At 34.4% G+C, this 27,713-nt stretch overlaps 6 protein-coding genes and 1 non-coding gene across 7 annotated transcripts; 4 read left to right on the forward strand and 3 right to left on the reverse strand.

The window, feature by feature from the left end:
- Positions 1-79: 79 nt before the first annotated feature.
- On the reverse strand, positions 80-9,890 carry supr-1 (SUPpressor of Rpm-1). The gene is made up of 14 exons (NM_058682.4): positions 9,808-9,890; positions 9,568-9,755; positions 9,457-9,519; positions 9,221-9,394; positions 7,887-8,324; positions 6,414-6,725; positions 4,639-4,895; positions 2,684-2,794; positions 2,573-2,640; positions 2,210-2,286; positions 1,217-1,355; positions 1,106-1,170; positions 968-1,038; positions 80-358 (listed from the first exon to the last, which is right to left on the reverse strand). The coding sequence occupies exons 1-14, from the start codon at positions 9,887-9,889 to the stop codon at positions 163-165; spliced, it is 2,241 nt and encodes a 746-aa protein (NP_491083.1). The 5' UTR covers position 9,890; the 3' UTR covers positions 80-162.
- Positions 9,891-10,466: 576 nt separating this feature from the next.
- Positions 10,467-15,358, forward strand: dnj-28 (J domain-containing protein). The gene is made up of 5 exons (NM_058683.6): positions 10,467-10,596; positions 10,642-10,884; positions 11,532-11,866; positions 13,141-13,484; positions 14,791-15,358. Exons 1-5 carry the CDS (start codon positions 10,486-10,488, stop codon positions 15,240-15,242), a joined length of 1,485 nt encoding a protein of 494 aa, NP_491084.1. The 5' UTR covers positions 10,467-10,485; the 3' UTR covers positions 15,243-15,358.
- nduf-5 (NADH dehydrogenase [ubiquinone] iron-sulfur protein 5) lies at positions 15,336-16,823 on the reverse strand. Its single transcript, NM_058684.9, has 2 exons — positions 16,580-16,823; positions 15,336-15,571 (listed from the first exon to the last, which is right to left on the reverse strand). Exons 1-2 carry the CDS (start codon positions 16,811-16,813, stop codon positions 15,440-15,442), a joined length of 366 nt encoding a protein of 121 aa, NP_491085.1. The 5' UTR covers positions 16,814-16,823; the 3' UTR covers positions 15,336-15,439.
- Positions 16,824-18,024: 1,201 nt separating this feature from the next.
- On the forward strand, positions 18,025-19,919 carry Y54E10BL.3 (CcoQ/FixQ family Cbb3-type cytochrome c oxidase assembly chaperone). The gene is made up of 3 exons (NM_058685.7): positions 18,025-18,188; positions 18,239-18,322; positions 19,510-19,919. Exons 1-3 carry the CDS (start codon positions 18,161-18,163, stop codon positions 19,575-19,577), a joined length of 180 nt encoding a protein of 59 aa, NP_491086.3. The 5' UTR covers positions 18,025-18,160; the 3' UTR covers positions 19,578-19,919.
- mek-2 (Dual specificity mitogen-activated protein kinase kinase mek-2) lies at positions 19,379-27,424 on the reverse strand. The gene is made up of 7 exons (NM_058686.5): positions 27,335-27,424; positions 27,094-27,273; positions 26,820-27,038; positions 22,885-22,981; positions 22,710-22,834; positions 21,629-21,909; positions 19,379-20,179 (listed from the first exon to the last, which is right to left on the reverse strand). Exons 1-7 carry the CDS (start codon positions 27,419-27,421, stop codon positions 20,005-20,007), a joined length of 1,164 nt encoding a protein of 387 aa, NP_491087.1. The 5' UTR covers positions 27,422-27,424; the 3' UTR covers positions 19,379-20,004.
- Positions 24,469-24,594, forward strand: Y54E10BL.8. Its single transcript, NR_050021.1, has one exon. It is a non-coding gene; the product is annotated as an Unclassified non-coding RNA Y54E10BL.8 (non-coding RNA).
- Positions 24,660-25,641, forward strand: col-48 (Nematode cuticle collagen N-terminal domain-containing protein). Its single transcript, NM_058687.5, has 2 exons — positions 24,660-25,404; positions 25,465-25,641. Exons 1-2 carry the CDS (start codon positions 24,666-24,668, stop codon positions 25,581-25,583), a joined length of 858 nt encoding a protein of 285 aa, NP_491088.1. The 5' UTR covers positions 24,660-24,665; the 3' UTR covers positions 25,584-25,641.
- Positions 27,425-27,713: the final 289 nt, after the last annotated feature.

Consider the following 27,713-nt stretch of genomic DNA (forward strand, 5'->3'; position numbering starts at 1 on the left):
TAAAAATTTTTGAGCTTTAATTTTTCAAGTATTTTGGTAAAATTTGAGTTTTTAGATAATTGAAAAATTAAAAAAACATAGATTTTTATTTTTTTAACCTCAAAAATTCCGTTAAAAAAATAAATTTTTATTGTTATTACACTATTTACAAGCAAAAAATGTTCAATGTTCTAAATTTTTCGAAACAATAAAATCGTCTGATACATCTGCCTGACGATGAGCAACCAACCAAAATGATCCAACTTTAAGAAATAAAACTGGATCAATTGGATGATAGTACAGTGTTGCACCGAATTCTTCATTCTCATGAAAATGATTCCACGCCGAGGTATCCCGGGGATAGTGATTCGTGGATTTTCTGAAAAAAAAACAATTTTTTGGTGGCTTTTTTCGATTTTTTTCGGGTAAAATTGTAAAACAATTTTTTTTGTTGAAATTTTTTAAATTCAGAAAAAAATATCGATTTTCTGGCACAAATTTAGAAAAAAATTTTTTTTTTTGGAGAAATATATTTTTTGGATTTTTATGGAAAAAATATTGTTTTTAGAAAAAATAGATTTTTTTTGGGAGAAACAAAATTTTTTTAATTTTTCAAGCAAAAATACGGGAGTTTAAAAAAAATTAATGTTGATAGGAAAAACGTTCAATTTCTTTAAATATTTTTTCCTGAGTAAATATAACTAAATTTTGATGAAAAAATAAAAGAAAAAATTGATTTTAGCAAAAAAAAATCGTATTTATTTTAGTTTTTGAAAAAAAGTTTCAATTTTTTAAATAAAAAAAAAATTTTAATTTTCCGGAAAAAAAAATCGATTATATTTCATTTTTTTCTGAGGAAAAAACATTGGAAAAATGGGGTTTTCAAGTAAAAATTTTTTTTTCAAAATTATTTTTCAATTATCTCTGAAAAAAGGTGTTTTTGGGTCTCGCAGCGAAAAAATATTTTTTTCTTTTTTTCCAGTCTTACCCCATATTCATAAAATCCTCTGCTTCTGCAGCATTAAAAAATGCATCTGTCAACGGATTTGATGTGCTTTTCTGAAAAAAAATTCGTGAAAATTCTAGGCAGGCAGGTAGGCACAGGCGTAGGTATCATGAAACCTACCACATTATTAAAATTGGAAATCAAAATATGATATACTTCAAATAGTCGATCGAAATTGTTCAATTCTGAAAAATCCAAATTTTGAGAGCTTCCCGGGAAAATCTACAGTACCATCCGGATTTGAGACATTTATCAAACTATTTTTGAACCATGGCTGCTCGTGTGCTGGTGTCGGATTCAGGTACGTCCAGTGACGTGGCAATAGGTCAGGAAGGTGATGAGTGAAGAGAAGCTTCAGGTATTCGTGGTACTGAAATTTCTTTAATTATGAAAATTTTGCGGCTGGTATTATATATTATATATATTTGATTTCCAAAAGATTTTAAGTTCCGAAAATTCACAAAACAATTAAAAATTCCAAAAAACTTAGATTCAAAAACTCAAAAATTTTTGAATTTTTTTTGATTCCAGAAACTTCAGGTACTGAAAATTTTCGTCGTTAAAAATGTTTGAAGTTCCGAAAATCCCAAAAAAAAAAAAAGGTTTTTTGCTCAAATTTCGGAGATTCCATAGAATCTGAAGCATCATTTTCGAAAAGTTCTGAAAAAAATTTTAATTTCTAAAATTCGATTTTTTTGCAAATTTTTTTCACGAAATTTTTAAAGTATGAATTTTTTAGGTAAAAGCTTTCCAAAAAAAGAAGTATAATTTCCAAATTTCCAAATTATTCTAAAGCTAAATTCCTAAAATTCACAAAATATTAAAATTTCAAAAAAATTGTAAATTTCAAAACGTAGCTCCGAATTTTTCAAATTTCAGAGTTTTCCGAATTTCAAATTAAAATTAAAATCCAAAAAATCAGATTTTTTCAATTCCAAAAATTTTCAAAAACTCTAGAAAATTCACAAAATTAAGAAAGAATCAATTTTTAAAATGTAAAATGTAAAAAATTCCGGAAAATGTTAATTCTGAAATTTTCGAAAATTCCAAATTTTTTAAATTCCAAGCGATTTGCGATAATTGCCAAAATATTAAAAATTCCAAAAAAAATTCAAAATTCAAAAATTTCTGAATTTTTTTTAATTCCAAAAATTTTAAAAACTCGAGAAAATTAACAAAATTTGAAAAAAAATTTTTTTTTCAAGAATTTGAAATTTTCCTCACATTCGGGTATACGGTAATCGATGAGTCCAAAATTGAGATGGTGGCTCCAATGTGAAGAGGGCTTGATCGGCGTTTGTCTGGAATAAAGAGATTTTTTCAATAAATTTTAGTAAAAAAAATCTTCCATTCCGCACAGTTTTCCTGGATTTAATTTGAATTTTTAATTTTTCAAAAAATTTATTTTTTAATTTTTTAATAAAATTTATAAGGTTTTTGATAGAATTCTAAAAGAGCAGAAATTTCAAATTTTTTGAAAATTTTTTTTTTGACCTCAAACTCCATCAAATCCACTTCTCCGAGAGGACTACACCAAGGTCAGGCGGTAATTCAAATTTTGGAGTTCTTGAATATAAAAACCCTTACGAAAAGTCATGGTAACCGCGAGAAGATCATCAGAAATCATGTGACATTGGGTGAGTTTCGGAGATTTTCTGGAAAAATTCGATTTTTTTCGAATTTCCCGGCAAAACCTACCCAAAAAGCCTGGAAGCATGTTCAGGTGCATCTCTGTGAAGAATAGTGAGAATATCCTGTTGAATTGGGCTATGAAATCGATGAAAATTGAATACATCGGTGAAAATTTGGCTGGAATTTATATATATATTTCAAGTTTTGAGTGAATTTTCTAATAGTAGCGAATTTCTGTTTTTTTTTTAGTTATTGAATGCGAAAGAGTGTTCGTCTTTAAAGGTGGTGTAGTCGAAATTTATTTTATTGCTTTATTAGATTCTAAATTGTCTGAAAACGCCGAATTTCATAATGAAACTTCTTGAAAACTTCTCAAAAAAAAGTTATGACGGCTCAAAAAATGGCCTAAGATTAGTTAAAATTTGAAATTTGACCGACTTGTCAAGCGGCTGGAAATTAACTTTTTTGAAATCACCGCCAAATTTTGAGTATACAATGTGATAATCTTGCGTTTTCAACTTCATTTACGTATTTTAAAGTCAATGGACGGCGAGATTTTTAAATTTTATAAATCAAATCTCGCCTGAAATTTGACCGACTTGTCAAGCGGCTGGAAACTAACTTTTTTGAAATTACTGTCTAATTTTGAGTATTCATTGCAATTATTTTGAGTTTTCAACTCGATTTAGATAATTTAAAGTCGATGGACGGCGAGGTTTATCATTTTTTTAAACCAAATCTCGCCGTCCATCGACTTTAAAATACCTAAATCAAGTTGAAAACGCAAGATAATTACATTGTATACTCAAGTGATTTCAAAAAAATCAGTTTCCAGCCGCTTGACAAGTCGGTCAAATTTCAAATTTTAACTAATTTTAGGCCATTTTTTGAGCCGTCATAACTTTTTTTTTGAGAAGTTTTCAAGAAGTTTCATTATGAAATTCGATGTTCTCATACAATTTTGATTCTAATAAAGCAATAAAAAAATTTCGACTACACCGGTAAAATCAATTTTTTACACGAAAAAATCAAAAAATTAAACATTTGCTTTCAAAAAATCGAACAAAAAAATTTTATAAAAATTTTGAAATTTTCGATTTATCGATTCTGCAGAAAACCTAAAATTCGAAAAAAATGTTTTTTTATTGAATTCACTATTGGCAACTACAGTACTCCTTAAAGGAGCGCTAACGGTTCCGACCAAAATTTTTCCATAGACCATATTTATGCTCCTGATGCCGATTATCAATGTGAAAAATTCAAAAAAAATCCCTGATTTTATATTAATTTTTTTTTAATCTGAAAATTCATTTAAATTACAAATTTTGCCGCCAGAGACTAAACCACGCCCATGACAACCGTGCCGCAGGTGTGGATTTACGAGGTGAATATTTTTCATTCATTTTTATTTGATTTTCACACCGATTTTTCCGATTTTTCGTTGTTTTACATTGAAATTCTTGTATTCTTGTGATTTTCCTAAATTTATGACTAAAAAGTTAATGAAAACAACCAAAATTACATGAAATATTGTGTCCATGTAATTTTATTTGTTTTCATTAATAAAAATTCACAAATTAATGGAAATCACGAGAATTTCAATGTAAAACAGCAAAAAATCGGAAAAATCGGTGTGAAAATCAAATAAAAATGAATGAAAAATATTCACCTCGTAAATCCACACCTGCGGCAGGGTTATCTGGCGGCAAAATTTGTCGTTTGAATTTAAAAATATGATTCTTGGATTCATAAAAAATTAATATAAAATCAGGGAATTTTTTTTTTAATTTTTTCACATTGATATTCGGTATCAGGAGCATAAATAGGATCTATAGAAAAAAATTTTGGTCGGAACCGTTAGTCCTACTTTAAGTAGTACTGTAGTTGCCAAAAAATGAATTCAATAAGAAATTTTTTTCAATTTTTTGAAAGCAAAAATTCAATTTTTCGGGGAAAAATCGATTTTTTCGATAGCAAAATTTGTTTATTTCAAATTTTTCGGTCGATTTTTTGTCCCGTACCCCTGTTCAACTTCCTCCATTCTAGAAGACATTCCAACTGCAGTTCCACATCTATAGTGTAGATCAATTGGAAATGAATTGAGATTTGGAAGTCGGGTTTGTCCAATCTTTTCCCATTCATTTTTTCCATTGCTTTTTGTTAATTGATACGTTTCGATTAGATTTTCATTGCAGCATACGGTTAATCGACGATTTCTCATATGACATTTAAAATTATTATTCAGATTACGCAGGATTAGTGGAGTTGTGGTAGATGTCTGGAAGAGAATTTACTTGGTTTTTTGTATTTTGGTTTTCAAAAATATATAATATTACGGGCGACACAAAATTCTGAGAATGCGTATTGCACAACATAATTGACGCGCAAAATATCTCGTAGCGGAAACTACAGTAATTGACTACTGTAGCTCTTGTGTCGATTTACGGGATCTCGATTTTTAAAACTCATTTATTTTAATTAATTTCAAAAATCGAGATCCCGTAAATCGACACAAGTGCTACAGTAATTCTCGAAAGAATTACTGTAGTTTTCGCTACGAGATATTTTGCGCGTCAAATATGTTGCGCAATACGCATTCTCAGAATTTTGTGTCGCCCGTAATATTTTTTTTTAAGAGTTGAAGTTATTTTTTCAGTTATAATGCATTTTTTGAAATAGTTAGTTGTTTTTTTTTTTGAAATAAAAATAAAATTTTTCCATAAATCTACATTTTCTCGTATTTTTTTTCAAAAAATTCCAGGTTTATCAATTTATAACTCCAACATGTTTTCGAAATTATTTTTTCTTTTAAAAATCGATTTTTCCGGTATTAAAAAAAAAATTAAAACTGTGATAATGAACGTTTTCCAAAAAGTGAAAAAGATATAAAGATTTCCCAAAATTTTCAGTAAAAAATATTGGAAAACTGCCAAAAATTCAGAGCGAAAGTTTTGCTTTTGAACATTTTTTCGTCTTTTTTTTAAATTTTTAATTCAAAACTTTCCAATAATTCACAATTTTGCAAACAATATTTTTTTTTTAACATAAAATTCTGCACTTTTTTAGAAATATATATTACGGGGACTCAAAACTCTGAGAATGCGTATTACACAACATATTTGACGCGCAAAATATCTCGTAGCGAAAACTACAGTAACCCTTTAAATGACTACTGTAGCGCTTATGTCGATTTACGGGATCTCGATTTTTAAAACTCATTTCTTTCAATTAATTTCAGAAAATTGAGATCCCGTAAATCGACACAAGTTCTACAGTATTTCTCAAAAGAATTACTGTAGTTTTCGCTACGAGATATTTTGTGCGTCAAATATGTTGTGTAATACGCATTCTCTGAGATTTTTGTTCGCGTAATAAAAAAAAAAATTTTTCCATAAATATGTATTTTCTCGTATTTCTAATTGTTATTTTTCAACTATTAGTAAGGTTTTGCGGGAAAAAAATTTTAACGATTTTTTTTTCGAAAATTTTTTTTTATCGAAAAATTTAAAAAATTAAAAAGTGAAATTTTGGAAAATTCCCAAAAATCCCGAGCATTTCGAGAAGCCGAAAATTCTGAATTATTTTTTTTATTAATTTTTTTTAGGTAAAAATATTCCAATAATTTCCAAATTTCAATTTTTCAAATCATATTATTCTTCTTCAACATAAAATTCAACACACTTTTTCTTTTTCAGTTTCAATTTTATTTAGGCTTTAGGCTTTTATTTAGGCCTCCAAAAAGCCCAAAATTTTAATCGTTTCAGGACCCATTTTGTATTTTCTTGCATGTATATACCTTGACATCAAAAGCCAAAAAACCCATAACAGTATCCGATCTTTCACTATTTTCCTCTTCTTCCTCATCAGCAGAATCATCATGAAAATTTGGTAGAACTGGAATTGCTGAAGCTCTAGATCTTCGTAAAATCGATCCAGGCGCAGAATATCCAAGACCACTGGCATTTGTAATTGGTGATCCTTGCCGACTGGAGATTCTTGGATTATTTCGTAGATTTTCAATAAGTGAACGCATTGCTGGTGAACGATTTTCTTGGGATTTGTTGTGTGACAAGTTCTCGGTTAGTTGATCAAATAGCGAATCGAAATCCTGAAAAAGTGATATGAATGAGACTCGAAAAATTGAAAAATCAAAAAAATCAAAATTTAGTTTTCGAAAAATCAATTTTTTCCCGAAAACCGGATAGACGAAAAAAATTTTCCATAAATATCAAAGTTTTTCCCAGAAAAATGGCAAAAAAATTCGAAAAATAAATTTTTGATGGCAAAAAATCGATCGATACTCGGGGAAAAATTGATTGTTCTTTCTTGGAACGATTGGAAAAAACGGAAATTTTAGATTTTTTTTCCCGAAAAAATTTTTCGAAAAATCAATTTTTGCTGCCGAAAAAATCTTTTTTTTGAAAAGAAAGATAGGAAAGACGAATATTTTGGTTTTTCTCCCGAAAAAAAAAATCGAAAACTCGAATTTTGATATCGAAAAAATTGATTTTATCCTGAAAAATTAAAAATCAATTGTTGCCGTCGAAAAAGCGATTTTCTCCCGAAAAATCACGGTTTTTTCCTGTAAAATGGAAAAAATCGGAGAGACGAAAATTTTGGTTCTTTTTTTTTTTTGAAAAACCCCGAAAAATCGTAGTTTTTTTCCGAAAATATTTTTTTTGAAAAATATGTTTTCTGCAAAATTAAATAGTCAGAAAAACGAAAATTTAGAATTTTTTTTTTTGAAATTTTAAAAACTCGAAAAATAAATTTTTAATGCCGATAAAATCGATTTTTTTTCCCAAAAATCAATTTTTTGATGTTATATGTTTTCCGAAAACAAACAAAATCGGAAAATCAATTTTTTTTGGAAAAAACCTTTTAAAAATTTGAAAAATTAATATTTTTTGCTGCCGAAAAAATCGCTTTATGATTTTAAAAAATCAATTAGAATCAATTTTTTCGAATAATCGAAAAAACGAAAAATCGATTTTTTTCTATGAAAAGGGGAAAAATAGGAAAGACGAAAAATTTGAATTTTTTTTTTTGAAAAATCAACAAAAAAGTCGAAAAAACTGCCGGAAAAAACCGATTTTTAAAAAATTCGATGTTGTTATATTTTTTCCGAAAACAAAAAAAATGTGAAAAGGCAAGTTTTGATGCCGAAAAAAATAGAAGCTTTTTTTTATTTAGAAAGAGAGAAGAAAAACAACAATTCTCGATTTTTGTGAAACATCTAAAATCCGGCACTGTTTGGTTCAAATCATACCGAAAAAGATGAATCTTCCCCAATTTTCTGCCGTTTTTCCCTCGGTTCTTCCTCTTCACGGGGTGGACACCAATTCGAAGTAGATGGAATTGATGGATCAACTTCCCAGCCATCTCGTTCTCCATCAATAATTGATGCAGTTAATGAATGATATACAGGCATTGTTCTACTTGTTTCCCCGGCAACTCGTTCCCCATCTAATGATATCGTTGCCGCTGACTCCATTGCCAGATAAAATGGAATTGTTCTACTTGTCTCTGAATATTGGTCTGTAGTTGTTGGTGGTTGCTTTGTTTCTGGGAGATTTGGAGCCGCTGAATTCGAGAATTGGGAGCTTGATGGTGGTGAAGCTTCTCGTTCTGATGGGGTACTCGGGAGCTCATTTGCGAAAAAATCCGCATCGTGGTTCACAATATCGTAGGCTTGGGGTAGTTGTTCCTGGAAAAAATTGCCGATTTGCCGGAAATAATTAATTCCGGCAATTTGCTGATTTGCCGGATATTAATTCGCCGAAAATGTGAAAACTGTGCTAAACCACAATTTGCTGGAAATTTCAATTCCTGCAATTTGCCTATTTGCCGGAAATTTTTAATTCCGGCAATTTGCAGTTTTGCCGGAAATTTTCAATTCCGGCAATTTGCCGATTTGCCGTTTGCTGGAAATTTTCAACAGATTGCCGAATTGCCGGAAATTTCAATTCCGGCAATGTACCGATCTGCCGGAAATTTTAATTTCTGGTAAATTGCCGTTTGCCGGATATCAATTTGCCGGAAATATGAAAAAGGTGCAAAAACCACAATTTGCCGGAAATTTCAATTCCGGCAGTTTGCCGATTTGCCGGAAATTTTTAATTCCGGCAATTTGCCGATTTGCCGGAAAAAAATAATTTTTGCCATTTTTTGCCAGAATTTTGTTATTTTTTTGAAGAAAAAAATAATTTTCGTTGCGAGACCCAGGAAGCCCCGGATCTTACAGAAAAGCATAATTTTTGATTTGAAAAATCAGTAAAAAAGTCTGAAAATATTTAATTTAAAAATTTTTTGTGATTTTTCAGGACTTCAAAATTGTTTTTTCACTTTTCTGGCCAAAATTGCGAGAAAAAAGCAAAAATTACACTTTTTACTTGAAAAATGAAACAAATATGCCAAAATCTTTTAATTTTTGCGTTTTTTATGCCATTAAAATTTAGTTTTTTGTTTAAAATTTCGAAAAACACCTCAAAATTTCCGTTTTTCCCCAATTTTTCTTGAATTTAGTCCCGATTTTCGACTAAAACTGTCAGAAAAATATGTTTTTTTTTTCCTCAAAAATATTCAAATCTTCCAAAATTTTACTTCATCAGACTCATTCTGATCCGAATCTTCATCATAAATCTTATTAAGTGATAATTGAACAATAAGAATCGACGAATCATCAGTCCACCAGCTTCCGAGCACCCGGTTCAGGCGGCAATTTAGCGTTCTAACGAATCTTTTCAATTGAAATGTATCGATTTTCTTGAAGAATGTCTGAAATTATGGCTTAAACTTTAAAATGGTGTGTTCTTTTTTATTATTTTAACTCAACGCACCCTCAGATCAACATTATCCTTCACAAAATTCTCCAATCCACTATATCTGAGCACAGAAATCGCCTGAAAAACAGCTCTATATATTCCAAATTTCTCTGATTTTCCACCCACACTACGAGCATGACTGTGAAATGCCATATATTTCCCGTCTGGCGAGAATCCGAGGCATTTCGCGTACGTCGAGAACGATGGGCTCGCTGTTGGATCGTATCGATCCATGGAATGACCGGCAGATAAATCAGGCAGCACTGCGGCAATAAGCTGATATGGATGACGATATGTGTTTCGAATCGATCCATCTGGAAGAGTTTCGAGCTTAGGAAATGTAAAAATCTGGAAAAAAAAACGAACATTTTCGATATTGGGTCCCTATTTCTCGATGTAAAAGGTTTAAAACCAAGTTGCGCTGGGCACAAGAATCCTCTAGCTTCATTCTGAAAAAAAAATTTGTTTATTTATATTAATATACTTATTTAATATACGATTAATTTTATTTAATTCAATAAATCGAGGCCCCACGAAAAGGGGAGCAGAACGAAAAGGGGATCTGCAAAAAGGGGATCTGCGAAAGGGGAGATACGAAAAGGGGAGATACGAAAAGGGGAGCAACGAAAAGGGGATCTGGCACTGTGCCAAACGCTATTTTTCTCGAAGAGAACGATACAACGATGCTCCGATGTTACGCGTCGCGTGTTGTTAAGCGTATCTTCAAGAAGAAAATTTCAAAAATCAACGTGCGTTGCGTGAGAAAAATTGCGTTTTGTGCGTTTGGCACAGTGCCAGCTCCCCTTTTCGTTGCTCCCCTTTTCGTATCTCCCCTTTTCGCAGATCCCCTTTTTGCAGCTCCCCTTTTCGTTCTGCTCCCCTTTTCGTGGGGCCTCAATAAATCCCCAGAATTCTCAATGGAGCGCGGTTGCGTTACTATTTGCGGCGCGAGTTCAAAATTAAAAGTCACGCTTATACACGTCAGCTTAAGCTTTTCTGCAGAACTTCTTTCATTTTCCGATATTTCTCGATTTTCGGAGCAAAATGAAAACAAGTCTAGTAATTCTGCTCTCTTGTTTCGAGTTTATCTACTCACTAGACGACAAAACCGAGGCACAAAGAGAATATGAAGCCGGAAATGCGTTATTTGTCAATGTAAGTGCCCTTTGAAATTAATAAATAATCAATTACAATTTTCAGAGACAATATTCCGATGCTCTCACACATTATCACAAGGCTATCGAGCTAAACCCGACAATGTATCAGGCAATTTTCCGCCGAGCCACCACATATCTAGCCTTCGGGCGTTCAAAGCCAGGCCTCGCCGATCTCGACACAGTCTTAAGCCAAAAACCAGATTTCGCTGGAGCAAGACAACAAAGAGCAAGTGTTCTGTTGAAAATGGGACAGCTGGAGCGTGCCGCCGCCGATTTTCGATATTTGGTACATAACTCTAGAAAACTGTAGAAAAATCTATTTAGAAAAACCATAGTTTAAAGGTGGTGTAGTCGAATTTTCTTTATTTCTTTATTAGACTCAAAATTGACTGAAAACGCCGAATTTCATAATGAAACTTCTTGAAAATTTCAACTTCTCAAAAAAAAGTTATGACGGCTCAAAAAATGGCCTAAAATTTGTTAAAATTTGAAATTTGACCGACTTGTCAAGCGGCTGGAAACTAACTTTTTTGAAATCACCGTCAAATTTTAAGTAGGCAATGTAATTATCTTGCGTTTTAAACTCGATTAAGGTATTTTAAAGTCGATGGAAGGCGAGATTTGGTTTAAAAAAATGATAAACCTCGCCGTCCATCGACTTTAAATTATCTAAATCGAGTTGAAAACTCAAAATAATTGCAATGAATACTCAAAGTTAGACAGTAATTTCAAAAAAGTTAGTTTCCAGCCGCTTGACAAGTCGGTCAAATTTCAACTAATTTTAGGCCAGTTTTTGAGCTGTCATAACTTTTTTTTTGAGAAGTTTTCAAGAAGTTTCATTATGAAATTCGGTGATTTCTGACAATTTTATGTCTATTAAAGCAATCATAAATTCGACTACACCACCTTTAAATGCATAATTTCCATTTTCAGATCGACCATTCTGCTTCACAAGAAACTTCACAAGAAGCTCAAGAGAAACTAGAGCTCATTTCAGAGCATATAAATCAAGTTGAAATGTTAAAAAGCTGGATTACAAATGGAGATTGCAATAACGTCATTGAATCGACGACGCATCTTCTTGAAACTCAACCCTGGGATGCTTCTCTGTACATTTATCGTGCAAAATGCTACGTGGCGGAGGATAAAGTGAAATCAGCAATTCATGATATGAAACACGCAGCGAAACTTTCTTCTGATAACACCGAGTTGCTCTTTGAAATGTCCGAGTTGGAGTATAAAGTCGCAGATGTCAGAGATTCGTTAGGGTACGGATGCACTGCACGAAATTGGAAAAATTAAGCCAGAAAATTGTCTCAAAACAAGAAAACGTACTGAAAAATGACAAAAATCGGCTAAAATCTGTTTAATTAACGTTTTCGGTACTTAAAATCCTTCCGGAAATTACGAAATTGCTAAAAATGCAAGAATTCTTGTTAAAAACGTGTATTATTCAATTTTATAGTAAACTAATTTATTAGCAGTGAAATATTTGAAGAAAAACTTCGAATTCCTCAATTTTTTCATTTTTCAGTCTAAAATTCAAGTTTTCGATTTTTCAAAGCTCCAGGATTCACTTTGAGCTTCTTTTTTTCAACGATTAGTCTCAAAATTAGTTGAAAATATCCAAAAATCTACATTTCTCGATTTTTCCGTTCAAAAACTGGTCAAATATGCAGAAAATTTCCGGATTTTTGGTGACAAATAAATAGAAAAATGCAAATTTGGTGATAAAATCCTTTTGGAAAAGACAAAAAAGCGAAGAATTTCTGTTAAAATCGTATAAATTTGATTTTTGGCTGAGAATTGGCGAAATTTAAGCACATTTTGAAAACTGCTCAAAATCTCTAAAAATCTACATTTATTGATTTTTCAATTCAAAAACTAGTCAAATATGCGGAAATTTTACGGATTTTTTCCGAATTAGACTAATAGGTGAAAAAACCTTTCAATTCTACATTTATTACGGGAGCACGAAATTCTAAGAATGCGTATTGCACAACATATTTGACGCGCAAAATATCTCGCAGCGAAAACTACAGTAATTCTTTAAATTTCTACAGTAGCGCTTGTGTCGATTTACGGGCTCGATTTTCGAAATAAATTAGAATCATTTATCGATTGATAGAGTTTTCGAAAATCGATCCCGTAAATCGACACAAGGGCTGCGGTAGTCTTTTAAAGAATTACGGTAGTTTTCGCTACGAGATATTTTGCGCGTCAAATATGTTGTGTAATACGCATTTGCAGAATTTTGTGTTCTCGTAATATAAAAGCAAAATAAGTAGAAAAATTCGATTTTTGTAAAAGAATCCTTTTGGAAATGACAAAAAATACTTGAATTTTGGCTGAAAATTGGAAAAAAATACAAAACACATCAATGTTTTAAGCATATTTTTATAAAAATTTCGCCGAAAAATACTACATTTCTTGATTTATCCGTTCAAATAGTCGAAATTTTGCGTTTTTTGCAATTTTAACACTTTTCGAAGGAGAAAAACGCGCAAATTTACGTAAATTGAGCTAAATTCAAATTTTTCAGTTCAATCCGCGAATGTCTGAAGCTTAATCCGGATCACAAAAAATGCTACACCTCCTACAAATCACTGAAGAAAATCGTAAAATCCCTAGATTCTATGAAGGCATCAATCGAACAACAGGAATGGACAAAATGCCTGGAAACTGGTGAAAAACTTCTGGAAAAGAACGAAGAAATTCCGATTCGGATGAACATTTTCCGATTGATGTGTCAATGTAATCGAGAAGACGGAAATCTAGGAGAAGCCATTCAACAGTGTACTCGAGTACTGGAATTTGATGATTCTGATGTGGAAACGTTGATTCAGAGAGCTGAAGCTTATATGGCAGACGAGGAGTATGATATGGGTCCGTTTTAGAAGTTACTCTGCAAGCGCGCTCCACGGCCAATTTAAAAGGCTCCGCCCCAGAACGTTGGGTCTCGTTAGGAATTTGGTGGGAAATTCATGAATTCTAACAATTTTAGGGTGTTTTTAATGAGTTTTATGTCTAAAAATTGGATAAATTTCGTCATAAAAATTATTAAAACAACGGAAACCATTTTTAAAAAGGGCGCGAAATACCTAACGAGACCCAGTCGTGGGGGGCGGAGCGATTGAACATCGATTTTGCAAGCCGCCGCACGCTTTTATTTATTTTTTCCTCGTTTTTAACAGGAAATTTCGAACAGAATTCAAATAAAAATGGATTTTTACTGGAAATGCTTTTTTAAAATTTTTTTTTTCCAAAAAAAATCCGATTTTAATTAGTTCGAATTTTTCTGCTGAACATGAGAAAAAAATCTGCGCCGCGCAGAAAAATGGGCGGGGCGTAATTTTGCAACCTTCTGTGCGGGGCAGGTTTTCGCAAGCCGCCGCACGTTTTTTCCTCATTTTCAACAGAAATTTTCAACGAAATTCAATGAAAATCGGATTTTTCATTCGGAAAATCAATAAAAGGAGGAAAAACCGTGCCGCGGGGTTGCAAAAATAAGCCCCGCCCCTTTTTCTGTGCGGCGCAGGTTTTCGCAAGCCTCCGCGCGTTATTTCCTCGTTTTAACAGAAAATTTTGACGAAATTCAGAATTTTTCATTGAAAAAAATCAATAAAAAGGAGGAAAAACCGTGCCGCAGGATTGCAAAAATAAGCCCCGCCTCTTTTTCTGTGCGGCGCAGGTTTTCGCAAGCCTCCGCGCGTTATTTCCTCGTTTTAACAGAAAATTTTGACGAAATTCAGAATTTTCCATTGAAAAAAATCAATAAAAAGGAGGAAAAACCGGTGCGACACGGTTGCAAAAATAAGCTCCGCCTCTTTTTCTGTGCGGCGCAGGTTTTCGCAAGCCTCCGCACGCTATTTCTTCGTTTTAACAGAAAATTTTGACGAAATTCAGAATTTCTCATTGAAAAAAATCAATAAAAAGGAGGAAAAACCGGTGCGACACGGTTGCAAAAATAAGCTCCGCCTATTTTTCTGTGCGGCGCAGGTTTTCGCAAGCCTCCGCACGCTATTTCTTCGTTTTAACAGAAAATTTTGACGAAATTCAGAATTTCTCATTGAAAAAAATCAATAAAAAGGAGGAAAAACCGTGCCGCAGGATTGCAAAAATAAGCCCCGCCTCTTTTTCTGTGCGGCGCTGCTTTTCACGGATTTATCGATCATCAAAATCTAATTTCCAGCAATCGCTGACTACGAAAAAGCCGAAGAATGGGATTCATCAAACGACGCCGTCCGAACTGGAAAAGATCAAGCAAAGCGTGCAAAGGAACTCGTCGGAAAACGAGATTACTACAAAATTCTCGGAGTCCGCCGGAACGCCAATAAACGAGAAATCACAAAAGCCTATCGAAAAATGGCTCAAAAATGGCATCCGGACAACTTTCAGGATGAGAAGGAGAAGAAGAAAGCTGAGAAGAAGTTTATCGATATTGCCGCGGCGAAGGAAGTTTTGAGCAATGAGGAGAAGCGGCGAGCTTTCGATAATGGACAAGATCCACTGGATTCGGAAGCAGGGAGGGGTGGAGGTGGAGGTGGAGGATCACACGGATTTCATAATTTCCACGGATTTAATCCATTCGGCGGTGGTGGTGGTGGCGGCCGTGGTGGCGGCGACTTTTTCTTCCATTTTTAATTTCATATTTCATTATAGATATAGATATTATTGTGTCATTGGATGTGTTACCCGGACTATTATTGATCTCTTAACTTGCTTCTTTTTTTTTTTATTATAAATCTTTTTATGTACTTAGAAAAGATTAAAAAGAAAAAAGAAATGAAAACTACAAAAAATAAGGCGATTTCTCTCGAAACTAAAGGCACTTCAAGTATCTAGTTGATACGATTCCACTGGAAGTGATCAGTCTTGAATTGTCCCGGTTCTGGATGATTGTCGACGTATGGCTTCGCGATTTTTCCGTCGAGGAACAGCTTGCAGCGTTGTTCACGGATGGCGTCAGCTCTCTGGAAAATTGTTTTTCGATTATTTTGGAATTTCATGTGATGTTTTTTAAAGGCGCACGGGTTTATTCAGATGGGTCTCGATGCGCAGAAAAAAGATTATGGTAGTTTTTTCTCTTTCAGGGCAAAAAAACTGGAGAACACACATTTAAATTTTTAGGAAAATCGAAAACCAAAAATATTCGATTTTATCAACAAAAAAAATCCAAAAGTTAAAAAACCAAATTTTTCAGAGTTTTCGATTTTTCTTTTCTTTAGAAATAGGAGAAAAATCGGAAAAATTGCATGAAAGAAGACGAGAAAATAAACTCAAAAATCAGAAAAATGAAGGAACATTTTTTTAAATTAGAATTTTAGAAATTTCCGGAAAATGAACGAATTTCGTAATGAAACTGCTCAAAAATTTTTAAAAAATTTTTATGGCGGTTCAAAATTTTGAAAAATAACACTGATTTTAGCTAAAATCACGAATTTTTCCCATTTTTCCGTGTCACATCTGTCCGTAGTTGGCTTTTTTGGAATTATCGTCCTTTATTACATATATTGGTAGTTTATCTCATTTAATTTCGTCGATTAAAGTACATTTAAAGCCGATAGGTAACCAAAAATCATCGAAATTGGTTACCTATCGGCTTTAAATGTTATTTGATCCACGAAATTAAATGAGATTAATTACCAATATATGTAATAAAGGACGATAATTCCAAAAAAAGCCAACTTCGAACAGATGTGACACGGAAAAATGGGCAAAATTCGAGATTTTAGCCAAAATCAGTGTAATTTTTTCAAAAGTTTGAACCGCCATAAAAAATTTTTGGAAATTTTTTGAAAAGTTTCATTACGAAATTCGTTCATTTGAGAACATTTTGGGTCTATACGTTCAAAATCGTCCGAACCGTTAGTCCTCCGTTAAAAGAATAAATTCAAGGGATCAAATTTATTTGGTTTTCACTAATTTTTTGTTTTTTAGTCCAATTTTTTTTCGCGACAGTTCTGTTCCGGATATCGAACCTTCTTCTGTTTATCCCCAGTGACACACTCCTGGAAGTCACGATGCTCGAGATCACAATACTTGCGTCCCATCTTTGCTCCGTAAGCCTCCATACAACGGTAGAATTGAGATTCAAAGAATCCGCAGATACGTCCCTGTTGGGAGAGTGGAACCGAAAGAGTATCGGTTATTGGAGCCTTTACGATTGGTGACAATGATGTGAAGTTCTCCGGATTACGGTTACCAGTTGCCATTGCGGATGTTCTGGAATTTTGGAATTTTATTATGAGTTGAGAAGCAAAATATCGATTTTTCGGTTTTTTTTTCAGAGATAATCAGAAAATGTTTTAGAAAAAAAAACTAAAATTTTAAAATCTGTGTTAATTTTTTTATGTCGATGAGGAAATGCATAAATAGGAAAAAAAACATTTTTCTCAAAAAAAAAGAAGAAAAATAGCTAAAATTTATAGACATGTTTCGAAAAAAAAAAATAATTTGTCTAAGTATCGGAAAATCGAAAAAAGAAACACACTAATATTACGGAAACGCAAAATTCTGAGTGACCCGCAAAATATCTCGTAGCGAAAACTACAGTAATTCTTTAAATGAATACGGTAGCGTCGATTTACGGGATATCGATTTTTTTTAAAGAAAATTAATTTTAATATTCAATCGTTAAATTAATTAATTTCAAAAATCGAGATCCCGTAAATCGACACAACCGCTACAGTAGTTATTTAAAGAATTACTGTAGTTTTCGCTACGAGATATTTTGCGCGTCAAATGTGTTGTGCAATACGCATTTTTAGAATTGTGTTCCCGTAATAATTTCAGAATTACCCAAAAAATCCTAAAATTAAATACTGTTTGGATAAAAAGGCACGCTACAAGATCAAAAAAGCCATGAAATGTAATTTTTGTTGAATAAATTTCGAAAAAATGCCTCGAGAGAAGAAAAATCATGAATAATCTCAAACTATCACGCAAAAAAAAGGAAAAATGGTGAAAAATCCCAGATTTTGGAAAAATTTCAAAAAAAAATTCCCAAAAAACTAGATAAAACCAATAAAATATTCTTCTAGAAAATTGCTTTTTTTTCAAAAATTCAACAAAAATTTTTTTTTTGCAAAACCTATTCGCAATTTAAGCTATTTTTCCTATTTTCGGTGGATCCCAGCAAAATTTCAGCAAAATTCCATCCATCTACTAATTTTTCCGCAAAAAATCGCCAAATTTTCCAAATCTTTGTATTCAAAAATTGTTGAAAGTGGATTCCAAGTTCAAAAAAATTTCGTCAATTTATTTTTTTTATTCATACTAACTTTTCTTCAGGAAAATCGGCTAATTTTCCGAATCTTTGCTACTAAAAAATTGTTGAAAATCCACAAAAGTCTTTTCCTCTTTCTCCCAGTTTATTCATTTTATTATCCGAGCTTCTCCCCCCCCCCCCTCTCTCGTCTTTTTCACATCTTTTTCGTAACGGAGGTCTCCTTTTCCGTTTTCTTCAACGCTTTTCGCAGCACACAAAAATCGATATCAAGCGCAGTAGTGTGTGCTCTTTCTCTCTCGGAGCAAGAAGGCAACTTGGGGCTCTGTCAAACATGGACGCCGTCTATAATCTCGTTGAATGTGAGTTAAATATATTAAATTAATTTCAACCGATTTTCATGAATTTTCAGCTGTTCACGTTTTTATTCCTGTCGTCGCGCTTCTCGTCTTTCTCACAGTTATTTATATTAATTCGAAAACTCCTGATGAGCCGGGTGAGTCAGCTTTTTGAATTTTGTGAGAAAAATATCGATTGACCCAGGCGTGTGCGGAAATTGCCGGAATTTTTCATTTTCGGCAAATTGCCTATTTGCCGGATATCGATATGACGGAAATTTGTAGAGCGATTTTTTTAAAACGGAAACACTCCAAATTGTGCCTTTTTAAAATTTTTTCCCATTTTTCGTTAGATATTTTCATAGAATTTTTAATTTTTTAAAATAGATGTAAGAACATTCATTGGATGCCTTTTTTAAAAATTTCTTTGCCTATTTAAATTGAAATTCTTCAAAAGTTCCAAAAAAATGTGCAAGGCCACAATTTGCCGGAAATTGTCGATTCCGGCAATTTGCCGATTTGCCGGAAAAATAATTTTTGGCCATCTTTTGCCAATTCCTTCTGTATTTAACATTAAAAATACTCGATATATATCTTTTTTTTTTAGATTTTCAGGTAAAAATCGATGATGTTTTTTTTTCTATGAGAATTTTTAGTTAGTTAAAAAATTTTCGATTTCCGGAAATTGATTTTTCGAGAAATATGTCAAAGTTTTGGTCATTTTTTTTTAAAATAAAATTATGTTAGATTTTTCTCATGAATATAAACAACATAATTTTCCAATTATTTTCGGGAAAATATAAAAACTAATTTTTTTTTCGATATTTCCAAAAAAACAAATCTATTTTTCGAGAAATCTCTCAAAATGTTGGTAATTTTTCGTTTTTTTTTGTTTTTTGAAAAAAATTGCAGGGTTTCCTATGCTTTTTCTCATCAATATTAGCTTTGCTCCGAGAAAATCCGAAATTTTATTTTTTATTTTTGAAAAAAAATTCGTTTTTTTTTCGAGGCATTTTCAAAATTTCGATAATTTTTTGCCTTTTTTAATGAAAAAATTTTTTTTTTCCTCAAAAAACAATTTTTTTTTTCGATCATCTCTGAAAAAAAACCGAGTTTCTCAACGAAACCCTTAGTTATAATAAAAAATAAAAGAAAAATGCAAATTCGGGAGCTTCAACCGACTATAAAAACCAACGAAAAAAAACTTAAAAATTCAAAAATCAAATCAAAATACTTTAATCTTAATCAGAAGCGGGACAGAAATGTGGAGGGAAAAATGGGGAAAAATCTACAAAGTAAATGAAAAATAGTCTAAACTAAAGAAAAAAAAGAGGAATACTTTCAGATACGGCGCTGAAGAAAGCGACTCAAAAAATGACACCGAAGGAGCCGAATGCAAAGAAATCGGATTGATCTCTCGAGATGGCAATTGAGAAATTGAAGAAATGCTCAAAAAACTGTGGAAAATAGAAAAAAAATCAAATATATCTTAAAATTTTGGCCATTTTTCTTTTTGTTTCTCATCAACATACACAAAATTTAATTTACAAAATTAAATTTTATGATCAATTTTTCGATTTTCCTTTTAAAAAATCGGCTATGTTTTTCGCCAAATCTGCCTAAAAATCACTTTTTTTAACAAATTTTTGGGCATTTTTCAATTTTTCCAACTCTAAAATAGTAGCTATTTTCTGATATAAGAATTATTTTTCTAAATATTTTCCATCACAAAATATCAATAAAAATATTGGCTCATTTCGTAGAATCACCCCCTGGAGCTGGAGCATCCTAGACAGTGAGAGACAAAGAGACATCGAAATATACAAAAATCCAAAATTAATTATGGATTCAACTTTGGTAGATTAATCGTTCCCTTCACAAAAACCGCGAATTCTCCCTGATCATCGTGATCTGCATATTGTGTGAAGAAGACGTCTGCGGTGAGAGATTTTAGGGTTGCTCGTTCACTTGGAAGTTTTCGAAGGCATTTCGACACAAATCCAATCACTTCGTCACTGGAAATTGAAAATTTTAAAAAAGTTAATAGATCATAATTATGTTCCTGATACCGAATATCAATTTGGAAAAATTCAAAAAAAATTTCCCTGATTTTATATTAATTTTTTAAATTCCGAAAATCCTCGGTTTAAATTCAAACGACAAAATTTGCATGATAACCGTGCCGCAGGTGTGGATTTACGAGATTAATATTCTTTATCTATTTTTATTTAATTTAATTTTTACCCCGATTTTCCTGATTTTTTTCGTTTTTTTTAAACATTGAAATTTAAGTTATTTCCCTTAATTTATGACTTTTTACTAATGAAAAAATCCAAAATTACATGAAAATATCGATTTCATAGATAAAAAGTCAAAAATTAGGGAAAATCACAAGAATTTCAATGTAAAATAACGGAAAAAACGAGAAAAATCGATGTAAAAATCAAATAAAAAAAGATTAAAAATATTAATCTCGTAAATCCACACCTGCGGCACGGTTAGCATGCAAAATTTGTCGTTTGAACTTAAAACTAGGACTTTCGGATTTTAAAAAATTAATATAAAATCAGGGTTTTTTTTTGAATTTTTTCACATTGATATTCGATATCAGGGGCCTATAAAAACTTTTTTTCGATTCTGTAAATTTAACTTTCGTAAAAATTGATTTTTGAATTTTTTGCACCAAAAGGGCGCGAAAATTTGAAGATTTTCAAATCCAAACTGCTGAAAACTTTTTTTTGTTTTTTTTCCCCAAGTTTTCTTTTTTTTATTCGATATTTTAAAAGTGTTTAAGGAGTACCGAAATTTGAAACTTTGCTTTTTTTTTAATTGGTCCAAAACTACCGAATTTCGTAATGAGACATTCTGAAAATTTCTCAAAAAAAGTTATGGAGGTTCAAAAAAAAAGCTCAGAAAAATAAGGCCCATTTTGAGCTAAAATCAAAATTTTTTCCAACTTCTCGGTGTCGCAACGTCTGGAACCTAATTTGTATTTATTCATCACTTTTTAATAAATATTGTCGTCTTTGATTAGGCGTTTATTCGTTGATTTAAGTAGATTTATGTTCTTTGGGACACAAATAAAAGTTGCATTGTGTGTCCCAAAGACCATAAATGTACTTAAATCAACGTATAAACGCCCAATCAAAAGCCACAATATTTATTAAAAAGTGATAAATAAATAAAAATTGGGTTCCAGACGTTGCAACACCGAGAAGTTGGAAAAAATTTTGATTTTAGCTCAAAATGGGCCTTATTTTTCTGAGCTTTGAACCTCCATAACTTTTTTTTGAGAAATTTTCAGAATGTCTCATTACGAAATTCGGTAGTTTTGGACAAATTTGCGTCTAAGAAAGCAAAGTTTCAAATTTCGGTACTCCACATTTAAAGGGGAAAAGATGAATTTTTAGAAAAAACCATTTTTTTTCTTCTTTTTTCTTCAAAAATCTATTGTTTAAACTAACGTAAAGAATCTCTTCGGAAGTGTTGGCGGAGGTCCATTAACAATATAATCAAGCATTTCAAAAATAGCCATTGACGCCGGATTGCTCGGCGGATGATAGTTGGGCTCTTCAAGACTATCAGCCAGTTCAATCTCATTTTCAGCCACATTAAACATTGTAGCATATTCTGCTTGAGACGGTGCAGGCACTGGATATCGTCCAATAAGAAGTTCGACAAGTGATAATCCAAATGACCAGATATCCGATGAAATTGTATAGTGGGATCCTGTGAGTCGTTCGGGCTGAAATTTGAATTTTTTAAAAGATAAATTGAATTTTCAAGCGGAAATTGTGATTTTTAATGAAAAATGTAGTATTGTTAACAGGAAATTTTTAAAGAATGGCTTCAAAAAAAAAAACAAAATTGCCTTAAATTCAGAAAAACCACAAAAAAAATCGAGAAAAAAAGAGAAATCCCCAACCAATCAGCGCCTCAGAAATCCGCCCACTTCATCTGATTGGTCAAAAAGTGGGCGGATCGAATCGCTGATTGGTCGCAGTTCTCATTTTTTGGAAGAAAGACAAATTTGAATTTTTCCAGGTCTCGACACGCCTTTAAAGATTACTGTAATTTTGAAATTTCATTGATTTTTAATAGTTTTTCTCGCGATTTGTTAATTATTGATTTTTTATTGATTTATTTGTTTAAATAAATAATATTAATTCATTTTTTTTAAACAAACAAATTTTTAACAAAAAACATGAAAAATCTATTTAAAAATTGCAGAAACAAATTTTTAAAATTACAGTACTCTTTAAAGGAGCATACATTTTCGAATTTAGCAAAACTTTGTCGTGTCGAGACTGGTTACCGTAGTTTTTGAGCGAAAATCGCGGAATTTATCGGATATAACGTTAAAATGGTTTTAAGCTGAATTTTTCTCCGACATTTATCGCTTTTCCTTCTGAAATTCCACAAAAATCAATTAAAAATATGTGCTATGAAAAAATAATAAAATCAATTAAAATTTTGAAATTTCAGCTGAAATTGGTGTAATTTTTTCAGAAAAAAACCAATTTTTCAGTTTTTCAAAAATCTCACCGCCATATAACTCCTCGTTCCGACAAATGAGTTGGCCATCGAATCAATCAACATTCCAGAGACTCCAAAATCGCATAATTTAATTTCTCCGTTACTATTGACAAGCATATTCGATGGTTTAACATCTGGAATAAATAAATAATACAACTGAACAGATCTATTAATAATCGGATACCTCTATGCAAAATCTTAATTTCATCTTTCAAGTACGTCAATCCACGGACAACTGCAACCGAGATTCGTCCGACAAACTTTTCCGGGAGGCGGCCAACCTGGAAATATAAAAGGTAAAGTTTTTTTTGTATTTTCGGATTTTTTGGTATTTTTAGACAAAAACAACCAAAAAATTCCAATTTTTCACAGTTTTTTATTAATAAATTCTATCTACAATTTTTTGTTGGTTTTTTTTTTGGTTTTTCACAAATTTCAAATTTTTGTTTTTTGGTCGAACTATTTTTTTTTTGCAAAAAAAAAAGAAACTGGTTGTATTTCCAGAAATATAACTTCTGTTACTGAGCTTCAAAGAGCTGAACTCCCAGGCAGGCGCGGTTTCAAGGCCTGACGCCTGCCTGAAATCTGCCCGCCTCATTTCTGCATTTTGACGTGAGTTTTCAAATTTCAAATCAGGAGTGGGCGGCGAACAATTTTTCCGGCAAATCGGAAAATTGCCGGAATTCAAAATTTCCGGCAAATCGGCCAATCGGCAAATTGCCGGAATTGAGCACTTTCAGCAAATTTGCCGGAATTGAAATTTCCGGCAAATTGGCAAATGGGAAAATTGCCGGAATTGAAATTTCCGGCAAATTGGCAAATGGGAGAATTGCCGGAATTGAAAATTTCCGGCAAATCGGCAAATTTGCCGGTATGGAATTTTCAGAAAAATCGGCAAATTGCCGGAATTGAAATTTCCGGCAAATTGCCGCAATTAAAATTTCCGGCAAATCGGCAAATTTGCCGGTATGGAAATTTCCGAAAAATCGGCAAATTGCCGGAATTGAAATTTCCGGCAAATTGCCGGAATTAAAATTTCCGGCAAATCGGCAAATTGACAACAATTTGCCGAATTTGACGACATAAAAACATGCCAAACGGCAATTACCGCACACCCATGTCTCATATTTTCCCATTTCTATCATTTCGTAGAAAATCAAATTGAAAGGCGCTTATTGAGGCGATAGGCAGGTGTCGCCTTCAAATCAGGCAGTTAGGTGTTTCAACGCCGACACACGTGGTGTAAGAGTGTCGCATTTCGGGTTGATCTACGTTGATCTACAAAAAACGCGGGAGAAGAGACGCAGAGTTCTCAACTGATTTCGCATGGTTAAGAACGTGCTGACGTCACATTGGGGAAAAATTGCCGCATTTTTTGTAGATCAAATCGTGATGGGACAGCCTAGCCTGGCACCACGTGCAGGCAGGTGTCGCCTTCAAATCAGGCAGGTAGGTGTTTCAACGCCGACATGGAAGCCCTAGACTTTCTATACGGAATCTTTTAAAAACTACATTATTTAACTGTCCTGAAAGAGTAGAAAACTCATTTACAGCGCCGAAACTCGATTATTGGCTTTTCGAAGTCCCAAAACTTCCAGCCGAACTGCTCTTCGATTCCTTCCCCTACTTTTTCCACACCTTGATACTTTATGTGTCATCATAATCAACAGTCATGTACAACAACGGGCGGAGAAGATGAGGAAATCGAAAAAAAAAACGCAAGGGATGTTCACTGCGCGGGGCGCACGGAAATTGCGTGCGCAACGATGAGACGCAGCGCACACAGAAGTGCGCGACTTGCCGTTTCGTTCCACCACAGCGGCCGCATATAAGCACTCGGGGGCAACGGCAAATGACTGTGTAGGCTTCTTCTTCTTATTCTTTTGACACTTCTGACATTTTTCATTTCCCTTCTTCACCTTTGATTCTTTGTTCGAATATTCTAGAAAATTCATAGAATTTCAGATGGACGAGAAGAGCAAGGGATCGTTGCGAAGTGTGGCGTTCGTCGCCGTCACATTCTCCACAGTCGCAGTGACTGCTGTGCTTATCGCTTTCCCATTGGTATTCCACTATGTGCAGACCCTTCAAGCTTCCGTACAAGGAGAGGTTGAGTACTGCAAGTCCCGATCTCGGGATATGTGGCGTGAGATGGTCGAGGTTGCACCGGAAGGTGCTGATGATCCACTTGATGTTCTGCTCAGAGCTACACGTCAAGCTGATGCTCAATGCTGCACATGCCAACAGGGACCACCAGGACCAGATGGAGAGCCAGGAACTCCTGGAAAAGACGGAGAACCAGGTCAAGGACCAGGAGAGCCAGGACCACCAGGACCTGATGCCGAGCTTCATGATCGAATTCTCCCGGTTCCACCACAATGCCCATGCACTGCTGCTCCAGGACTTGGAGGACCACCAGGACCACCAGGACAAGATGGAATTCCAGGTAACCCGGGAAGAAACGGAGAGGATGGAGCTCCAGGACCACAAGGACCATCCGGACCACCGGGACCACCTGGGCAACCAGGACAGCCTGGACAACGCGGACCACCAGGAGAGCCTGGAGCACTTCTTCCAGGAGGAGACGCTCCACCAGGCCCATCCGGACCACCAGGACGGCCAGGAGCACCAGGACAGCCAGGAAAGGCCGGATCTCCAGGACAAGACGGAAGCAACGGAGACGCCGGAGTTGCTGGAGAGCCAGGTAAATTATCATGATAAGCTAGGCTTCTTCTTCTTCTTCTAAACGTTAAATTTGTTTCAGGACAACGCGGACCACCAGGACCACCAGGACAAGCCGGAACTCCAGGATCGCCAGGAGACGCCGGATCTCCAGGATCGTGCGAGCACTGCCCACCAGCACGTCTTGCTCCAGGATATTAGAAGCTTATGCGAGTCTGTCTGTACATTTTCGAATAAACTATATTATTTTTTCAATCGATATGTCGTAGTTGTCCATTTAATAAAAAAAAGGGTGAAGAGGCTTGTGAAGCACGGTGAGCTCAGGTATCGCCAGGAACCTCTGGAAAGAGAACTAGGTCAAGAACCAGGAGAGCACCGTGAGCTTCTGTTGGAGGTATTGGGGGAGCACAGGAGAGCCTGGAGTGCTTCTTCCAGAAGGAGACACTCCAGCAAACCCAACTAGGCCATCAAGACGGACAGGAGGCTCACGGCATCCTGGAAAGGGCAGATCTCCAGGACAAGACGGAAGAAGTTGAGACGTCGGAGCACGTGGTGCCAGGCTGCCCCGTTTTGGTTTGATCTACCGAGATCTACAAAAAATGCGGGAGTCGAGACGAAGAATTTTCAGCTGACGTCACATTTTTTGGGGAAAAAATTGCCGCATTTTTTGTAGGTCAAACCGTAATGGGACAGCGGACAGACACCACGTACGGAGTTGCTGGAGAGCAGGGTGAGCCAAAGATTTCGTTTAAAAATCCAGAATGACGAGCTTTTTATTGGACGATCTTCTGAATATGTTCAGCCAGGAACCTCTGGAAAGACGGACTTCCAGGTGCTGGGAAGAAGGACGGAGCTTCAGGATCACAAGGATCATCCGGACCATCGGCAGAGCCTGGAGCACTTCTCCCAGGAGGAGGGCAAGCCGAATACCAGGATTGTGCGAGCACTGCCCACCAGCGAGCTCAGGGACCGCCAGGAACCATAGAAAAGTCGGAGAATCAGGTGATCCAGGATCACCAGGACGAGCTTCGTGATTGAACTCTCCCGATTCCGCCATAATGCCCGTGAGCTTCTGGACCACAGGAGAGCCTGGAGAACTTCTTCCAGAAGGAAACGCTCCAGCAAGCCCACCAGGACATCCGGGAAAGAGCAGATCTCCAGGACAAGACGGAAGCAATTGAGACGCCGGAGTTCGATCTTCTGAACAGGATCCGCCAGGAACCTCTGGAAAGACGGAATTCCAGGTACCGGGAAGAAGGTCGGAGCTTCAGGATCACAAGGATCATTCGGACCATCGGCAGAGCCAGGTACTCCGAGTAGAAGCTTGGTCAGATCGACAATGCGGATCACAAGGACAAGCCGAATCCGAGAATCCTGCGAGAACTGTCCACCATATCATTTTCCAACATACCCGCACATTTTCCAATAAACTATTACCTTTTTCAAAACTATATCAAGTGAAAGCCCATCCATATACTCCATACAAATTGATATATCGTTATTGTCCACAAAAGCCCCGTAGAATCCAACAATGAATGGACTATTGCACTTGTGAAGTACGGCGAGCTCTTTGACGATCTGTTGTCGGACTGACGGCTTGATCTCGAGGTGTACAAGCTTCCGAGCCATAATTACACCGGTTTTTCGATGAACACACTGAAAAATTGAACTTTTTATTTCCAAATTCCAGCTTATTTCAGCAAATTCCAACCTTATTAACAACTCCTCCATTTCCATGGCCAAGTTCTCCTTCAGTCTGTAGCATATCCTCACTCAACTCCTTGATGCCCTCCTTGACCTGCAAGAATTCGCTGAGCCGTTGAGTTTGTGGCTCCGTGAGCCCGAGCTTTTTCAGCTGTTCTTCTAGTGGGACTGTCGCGGTGGCTTCTTCCTGGAAATTTATATTTTTTAAATTCAATATTTAAAAATTAAAAATAATTTTAAATTATTACCGCCGTCGCCTCGCCACTTTCACTTTGTTCATTTACTGTCGGTGGTAGACTGAGTCCCAACGGATTACGCCGTTTTCCGCTCGACATTATCTGGAAAATAGTTGGATTTTATTTTAATCGAGAGGTTTTTTTTAGAAAAAAAACGAGGAAAATTCCAAGAAAACTTATGAAAAACTGGGGAAAATGGGAAAATTTAGCGATTTTTGGAGTCTAATTCAGAAAATACTCAGAACTATTTAATTTTCTAAAAATTAGTCAGGAAATATTAAAAATATTTAGTTTCTTTGGTAATTTTAACTGAAAGCAGAGTTTTTTTTCAGAAATCAAAGGTGGAGTACCGAAATTTGAGACTTTGTTTTTTTAGACGCAAGTTGGTCCA

Source organism: Caenorhabditis elegans, chromosome I, assembly GCF_000002985.6.
Source record: "Caenorhabditis elegans chromosome I".
In the NCBI taxonomy this organism is placed as follows: Eukaryota; Metazoa; Nematoda; class Chromadorea; order Rhabditida; family Rhabditidae; genus Caenorhabditis; species Caenorhabditis elegans.

Excerpts from the sequence above, each read along its gene's own strand:
- col-48 (NM_058687.5), top strand. The coding sequence starts at position 24,666 with ATGGACGAGAAGAGCAAGGGATCGTTGCGAAGTGTGGCGTTCGTCGCC. Across the intron at positions 25,405-25,464 it reads CGGAGTTGCTGGAGAGCCAG|GACAACGCGGACCACCAGGA; the intron begins GTAAATTATCAT and ends AATTTGTTTCAG.
- dnj-28 (NM_058683.6), top strand. The coding sequence starts at position 10,486 with ATGAAAACAAGTCTAGTAATTCTGCTCTCTTGTTTCGAGTTTATCTAC. Across the intron at positions 10,597-10,641 it reads GAAATGCGTTATTTGTCAAT|AGACAATATTCCGATGCTCT; the intron begins GTAAGTGCCCTT and ends TACAATTTTCAG. Across the intron at positions 13,485-14,790 it reads AGACGAGGAGTATGATATGG|CAATCGCTGACTACGAAAAA; the intron begins GTCCGTTTTAGA and ends TCTAATTTCCAG.
- supr-1 (NM_058682.4), bottom strand. The coding sequence starts at position 9,889 with ATGAAGCTAGAGGATTCTTGTGCCCAGCGCAACTTGGTTTTAAACCTT. Across the intron at positions 6,726-7,886 it reads GGGAAGATTCATCTTTTTCG|GATTTCGATTCGCTATTTGA; the intron begins GTATGATTTGAA and ends TCACTTTTTCAG. Across the intron at positions 1,356-2,209 it reads CGATTACCGTATACCCGAAT|TACCACGAATACCTGAAGCT; the intron begins GTGAGGAAAATT and ends AAGAAATTTCAG.
- nduf-5 (NM_058684.9), bottom strand. The coding sequence starts at position 16,813 with ATGGCAACTGGTAACCGTAATCCGGAGAACTTCACATCATTGTCACCA. Across the intron at positions 15,572-16,579 it reads CTGGGGATAAACAGAAGAAG|AGAGCTGACGCCATCCGTGA; the intron begins GTTCGATATCCG and ends ACAATTTTCCAG.
- Y54E10BL.3 (NM_058685.7), top strand. The coding sequence starts at position 18,161 with ATGGACGCCGTCTATAATCTCGTTGAAT. Across the intron at positions 18,189-18,238 it reads CGTCTATAATCTCGTTGAAT|CTGTTCACGTTTTTATTCCT; the intron begins GTGAGTTAAATA and ends ATGAATTTTCAG. Across the intron at positions 18,323-19,509 it reads GAAAACTCCTGATGAGCCGG|ATACGGCGCTGAAGAAAGCG; the intron begins GTGAGTCAGCTT and ends GAATACTTTCAG.
- mek-2 (NM_058686.5), bottom strand. The coding sequence starts at position 27,421 with ATGTCGAGCGGAAAACGGCGTAATCCGTTGGGACTCAGTCTACCACCG. Across the intron at positions 27,274-27,334 it reads AAAGTGGCGAGGCGACGGCG|GAAGAAGCCACCGCGACAGT; the intron begins GTAATAATTTAA and ends ATAAATTTCCAG. Across the intron at positions 20,180-21,628 it reads CTTCCGAAGAGATTCTTTAC|TGACGAAGTGATTGGATTTG; the intron begins GTTAGTTTAAAC and ends TTCAATTTCCAG.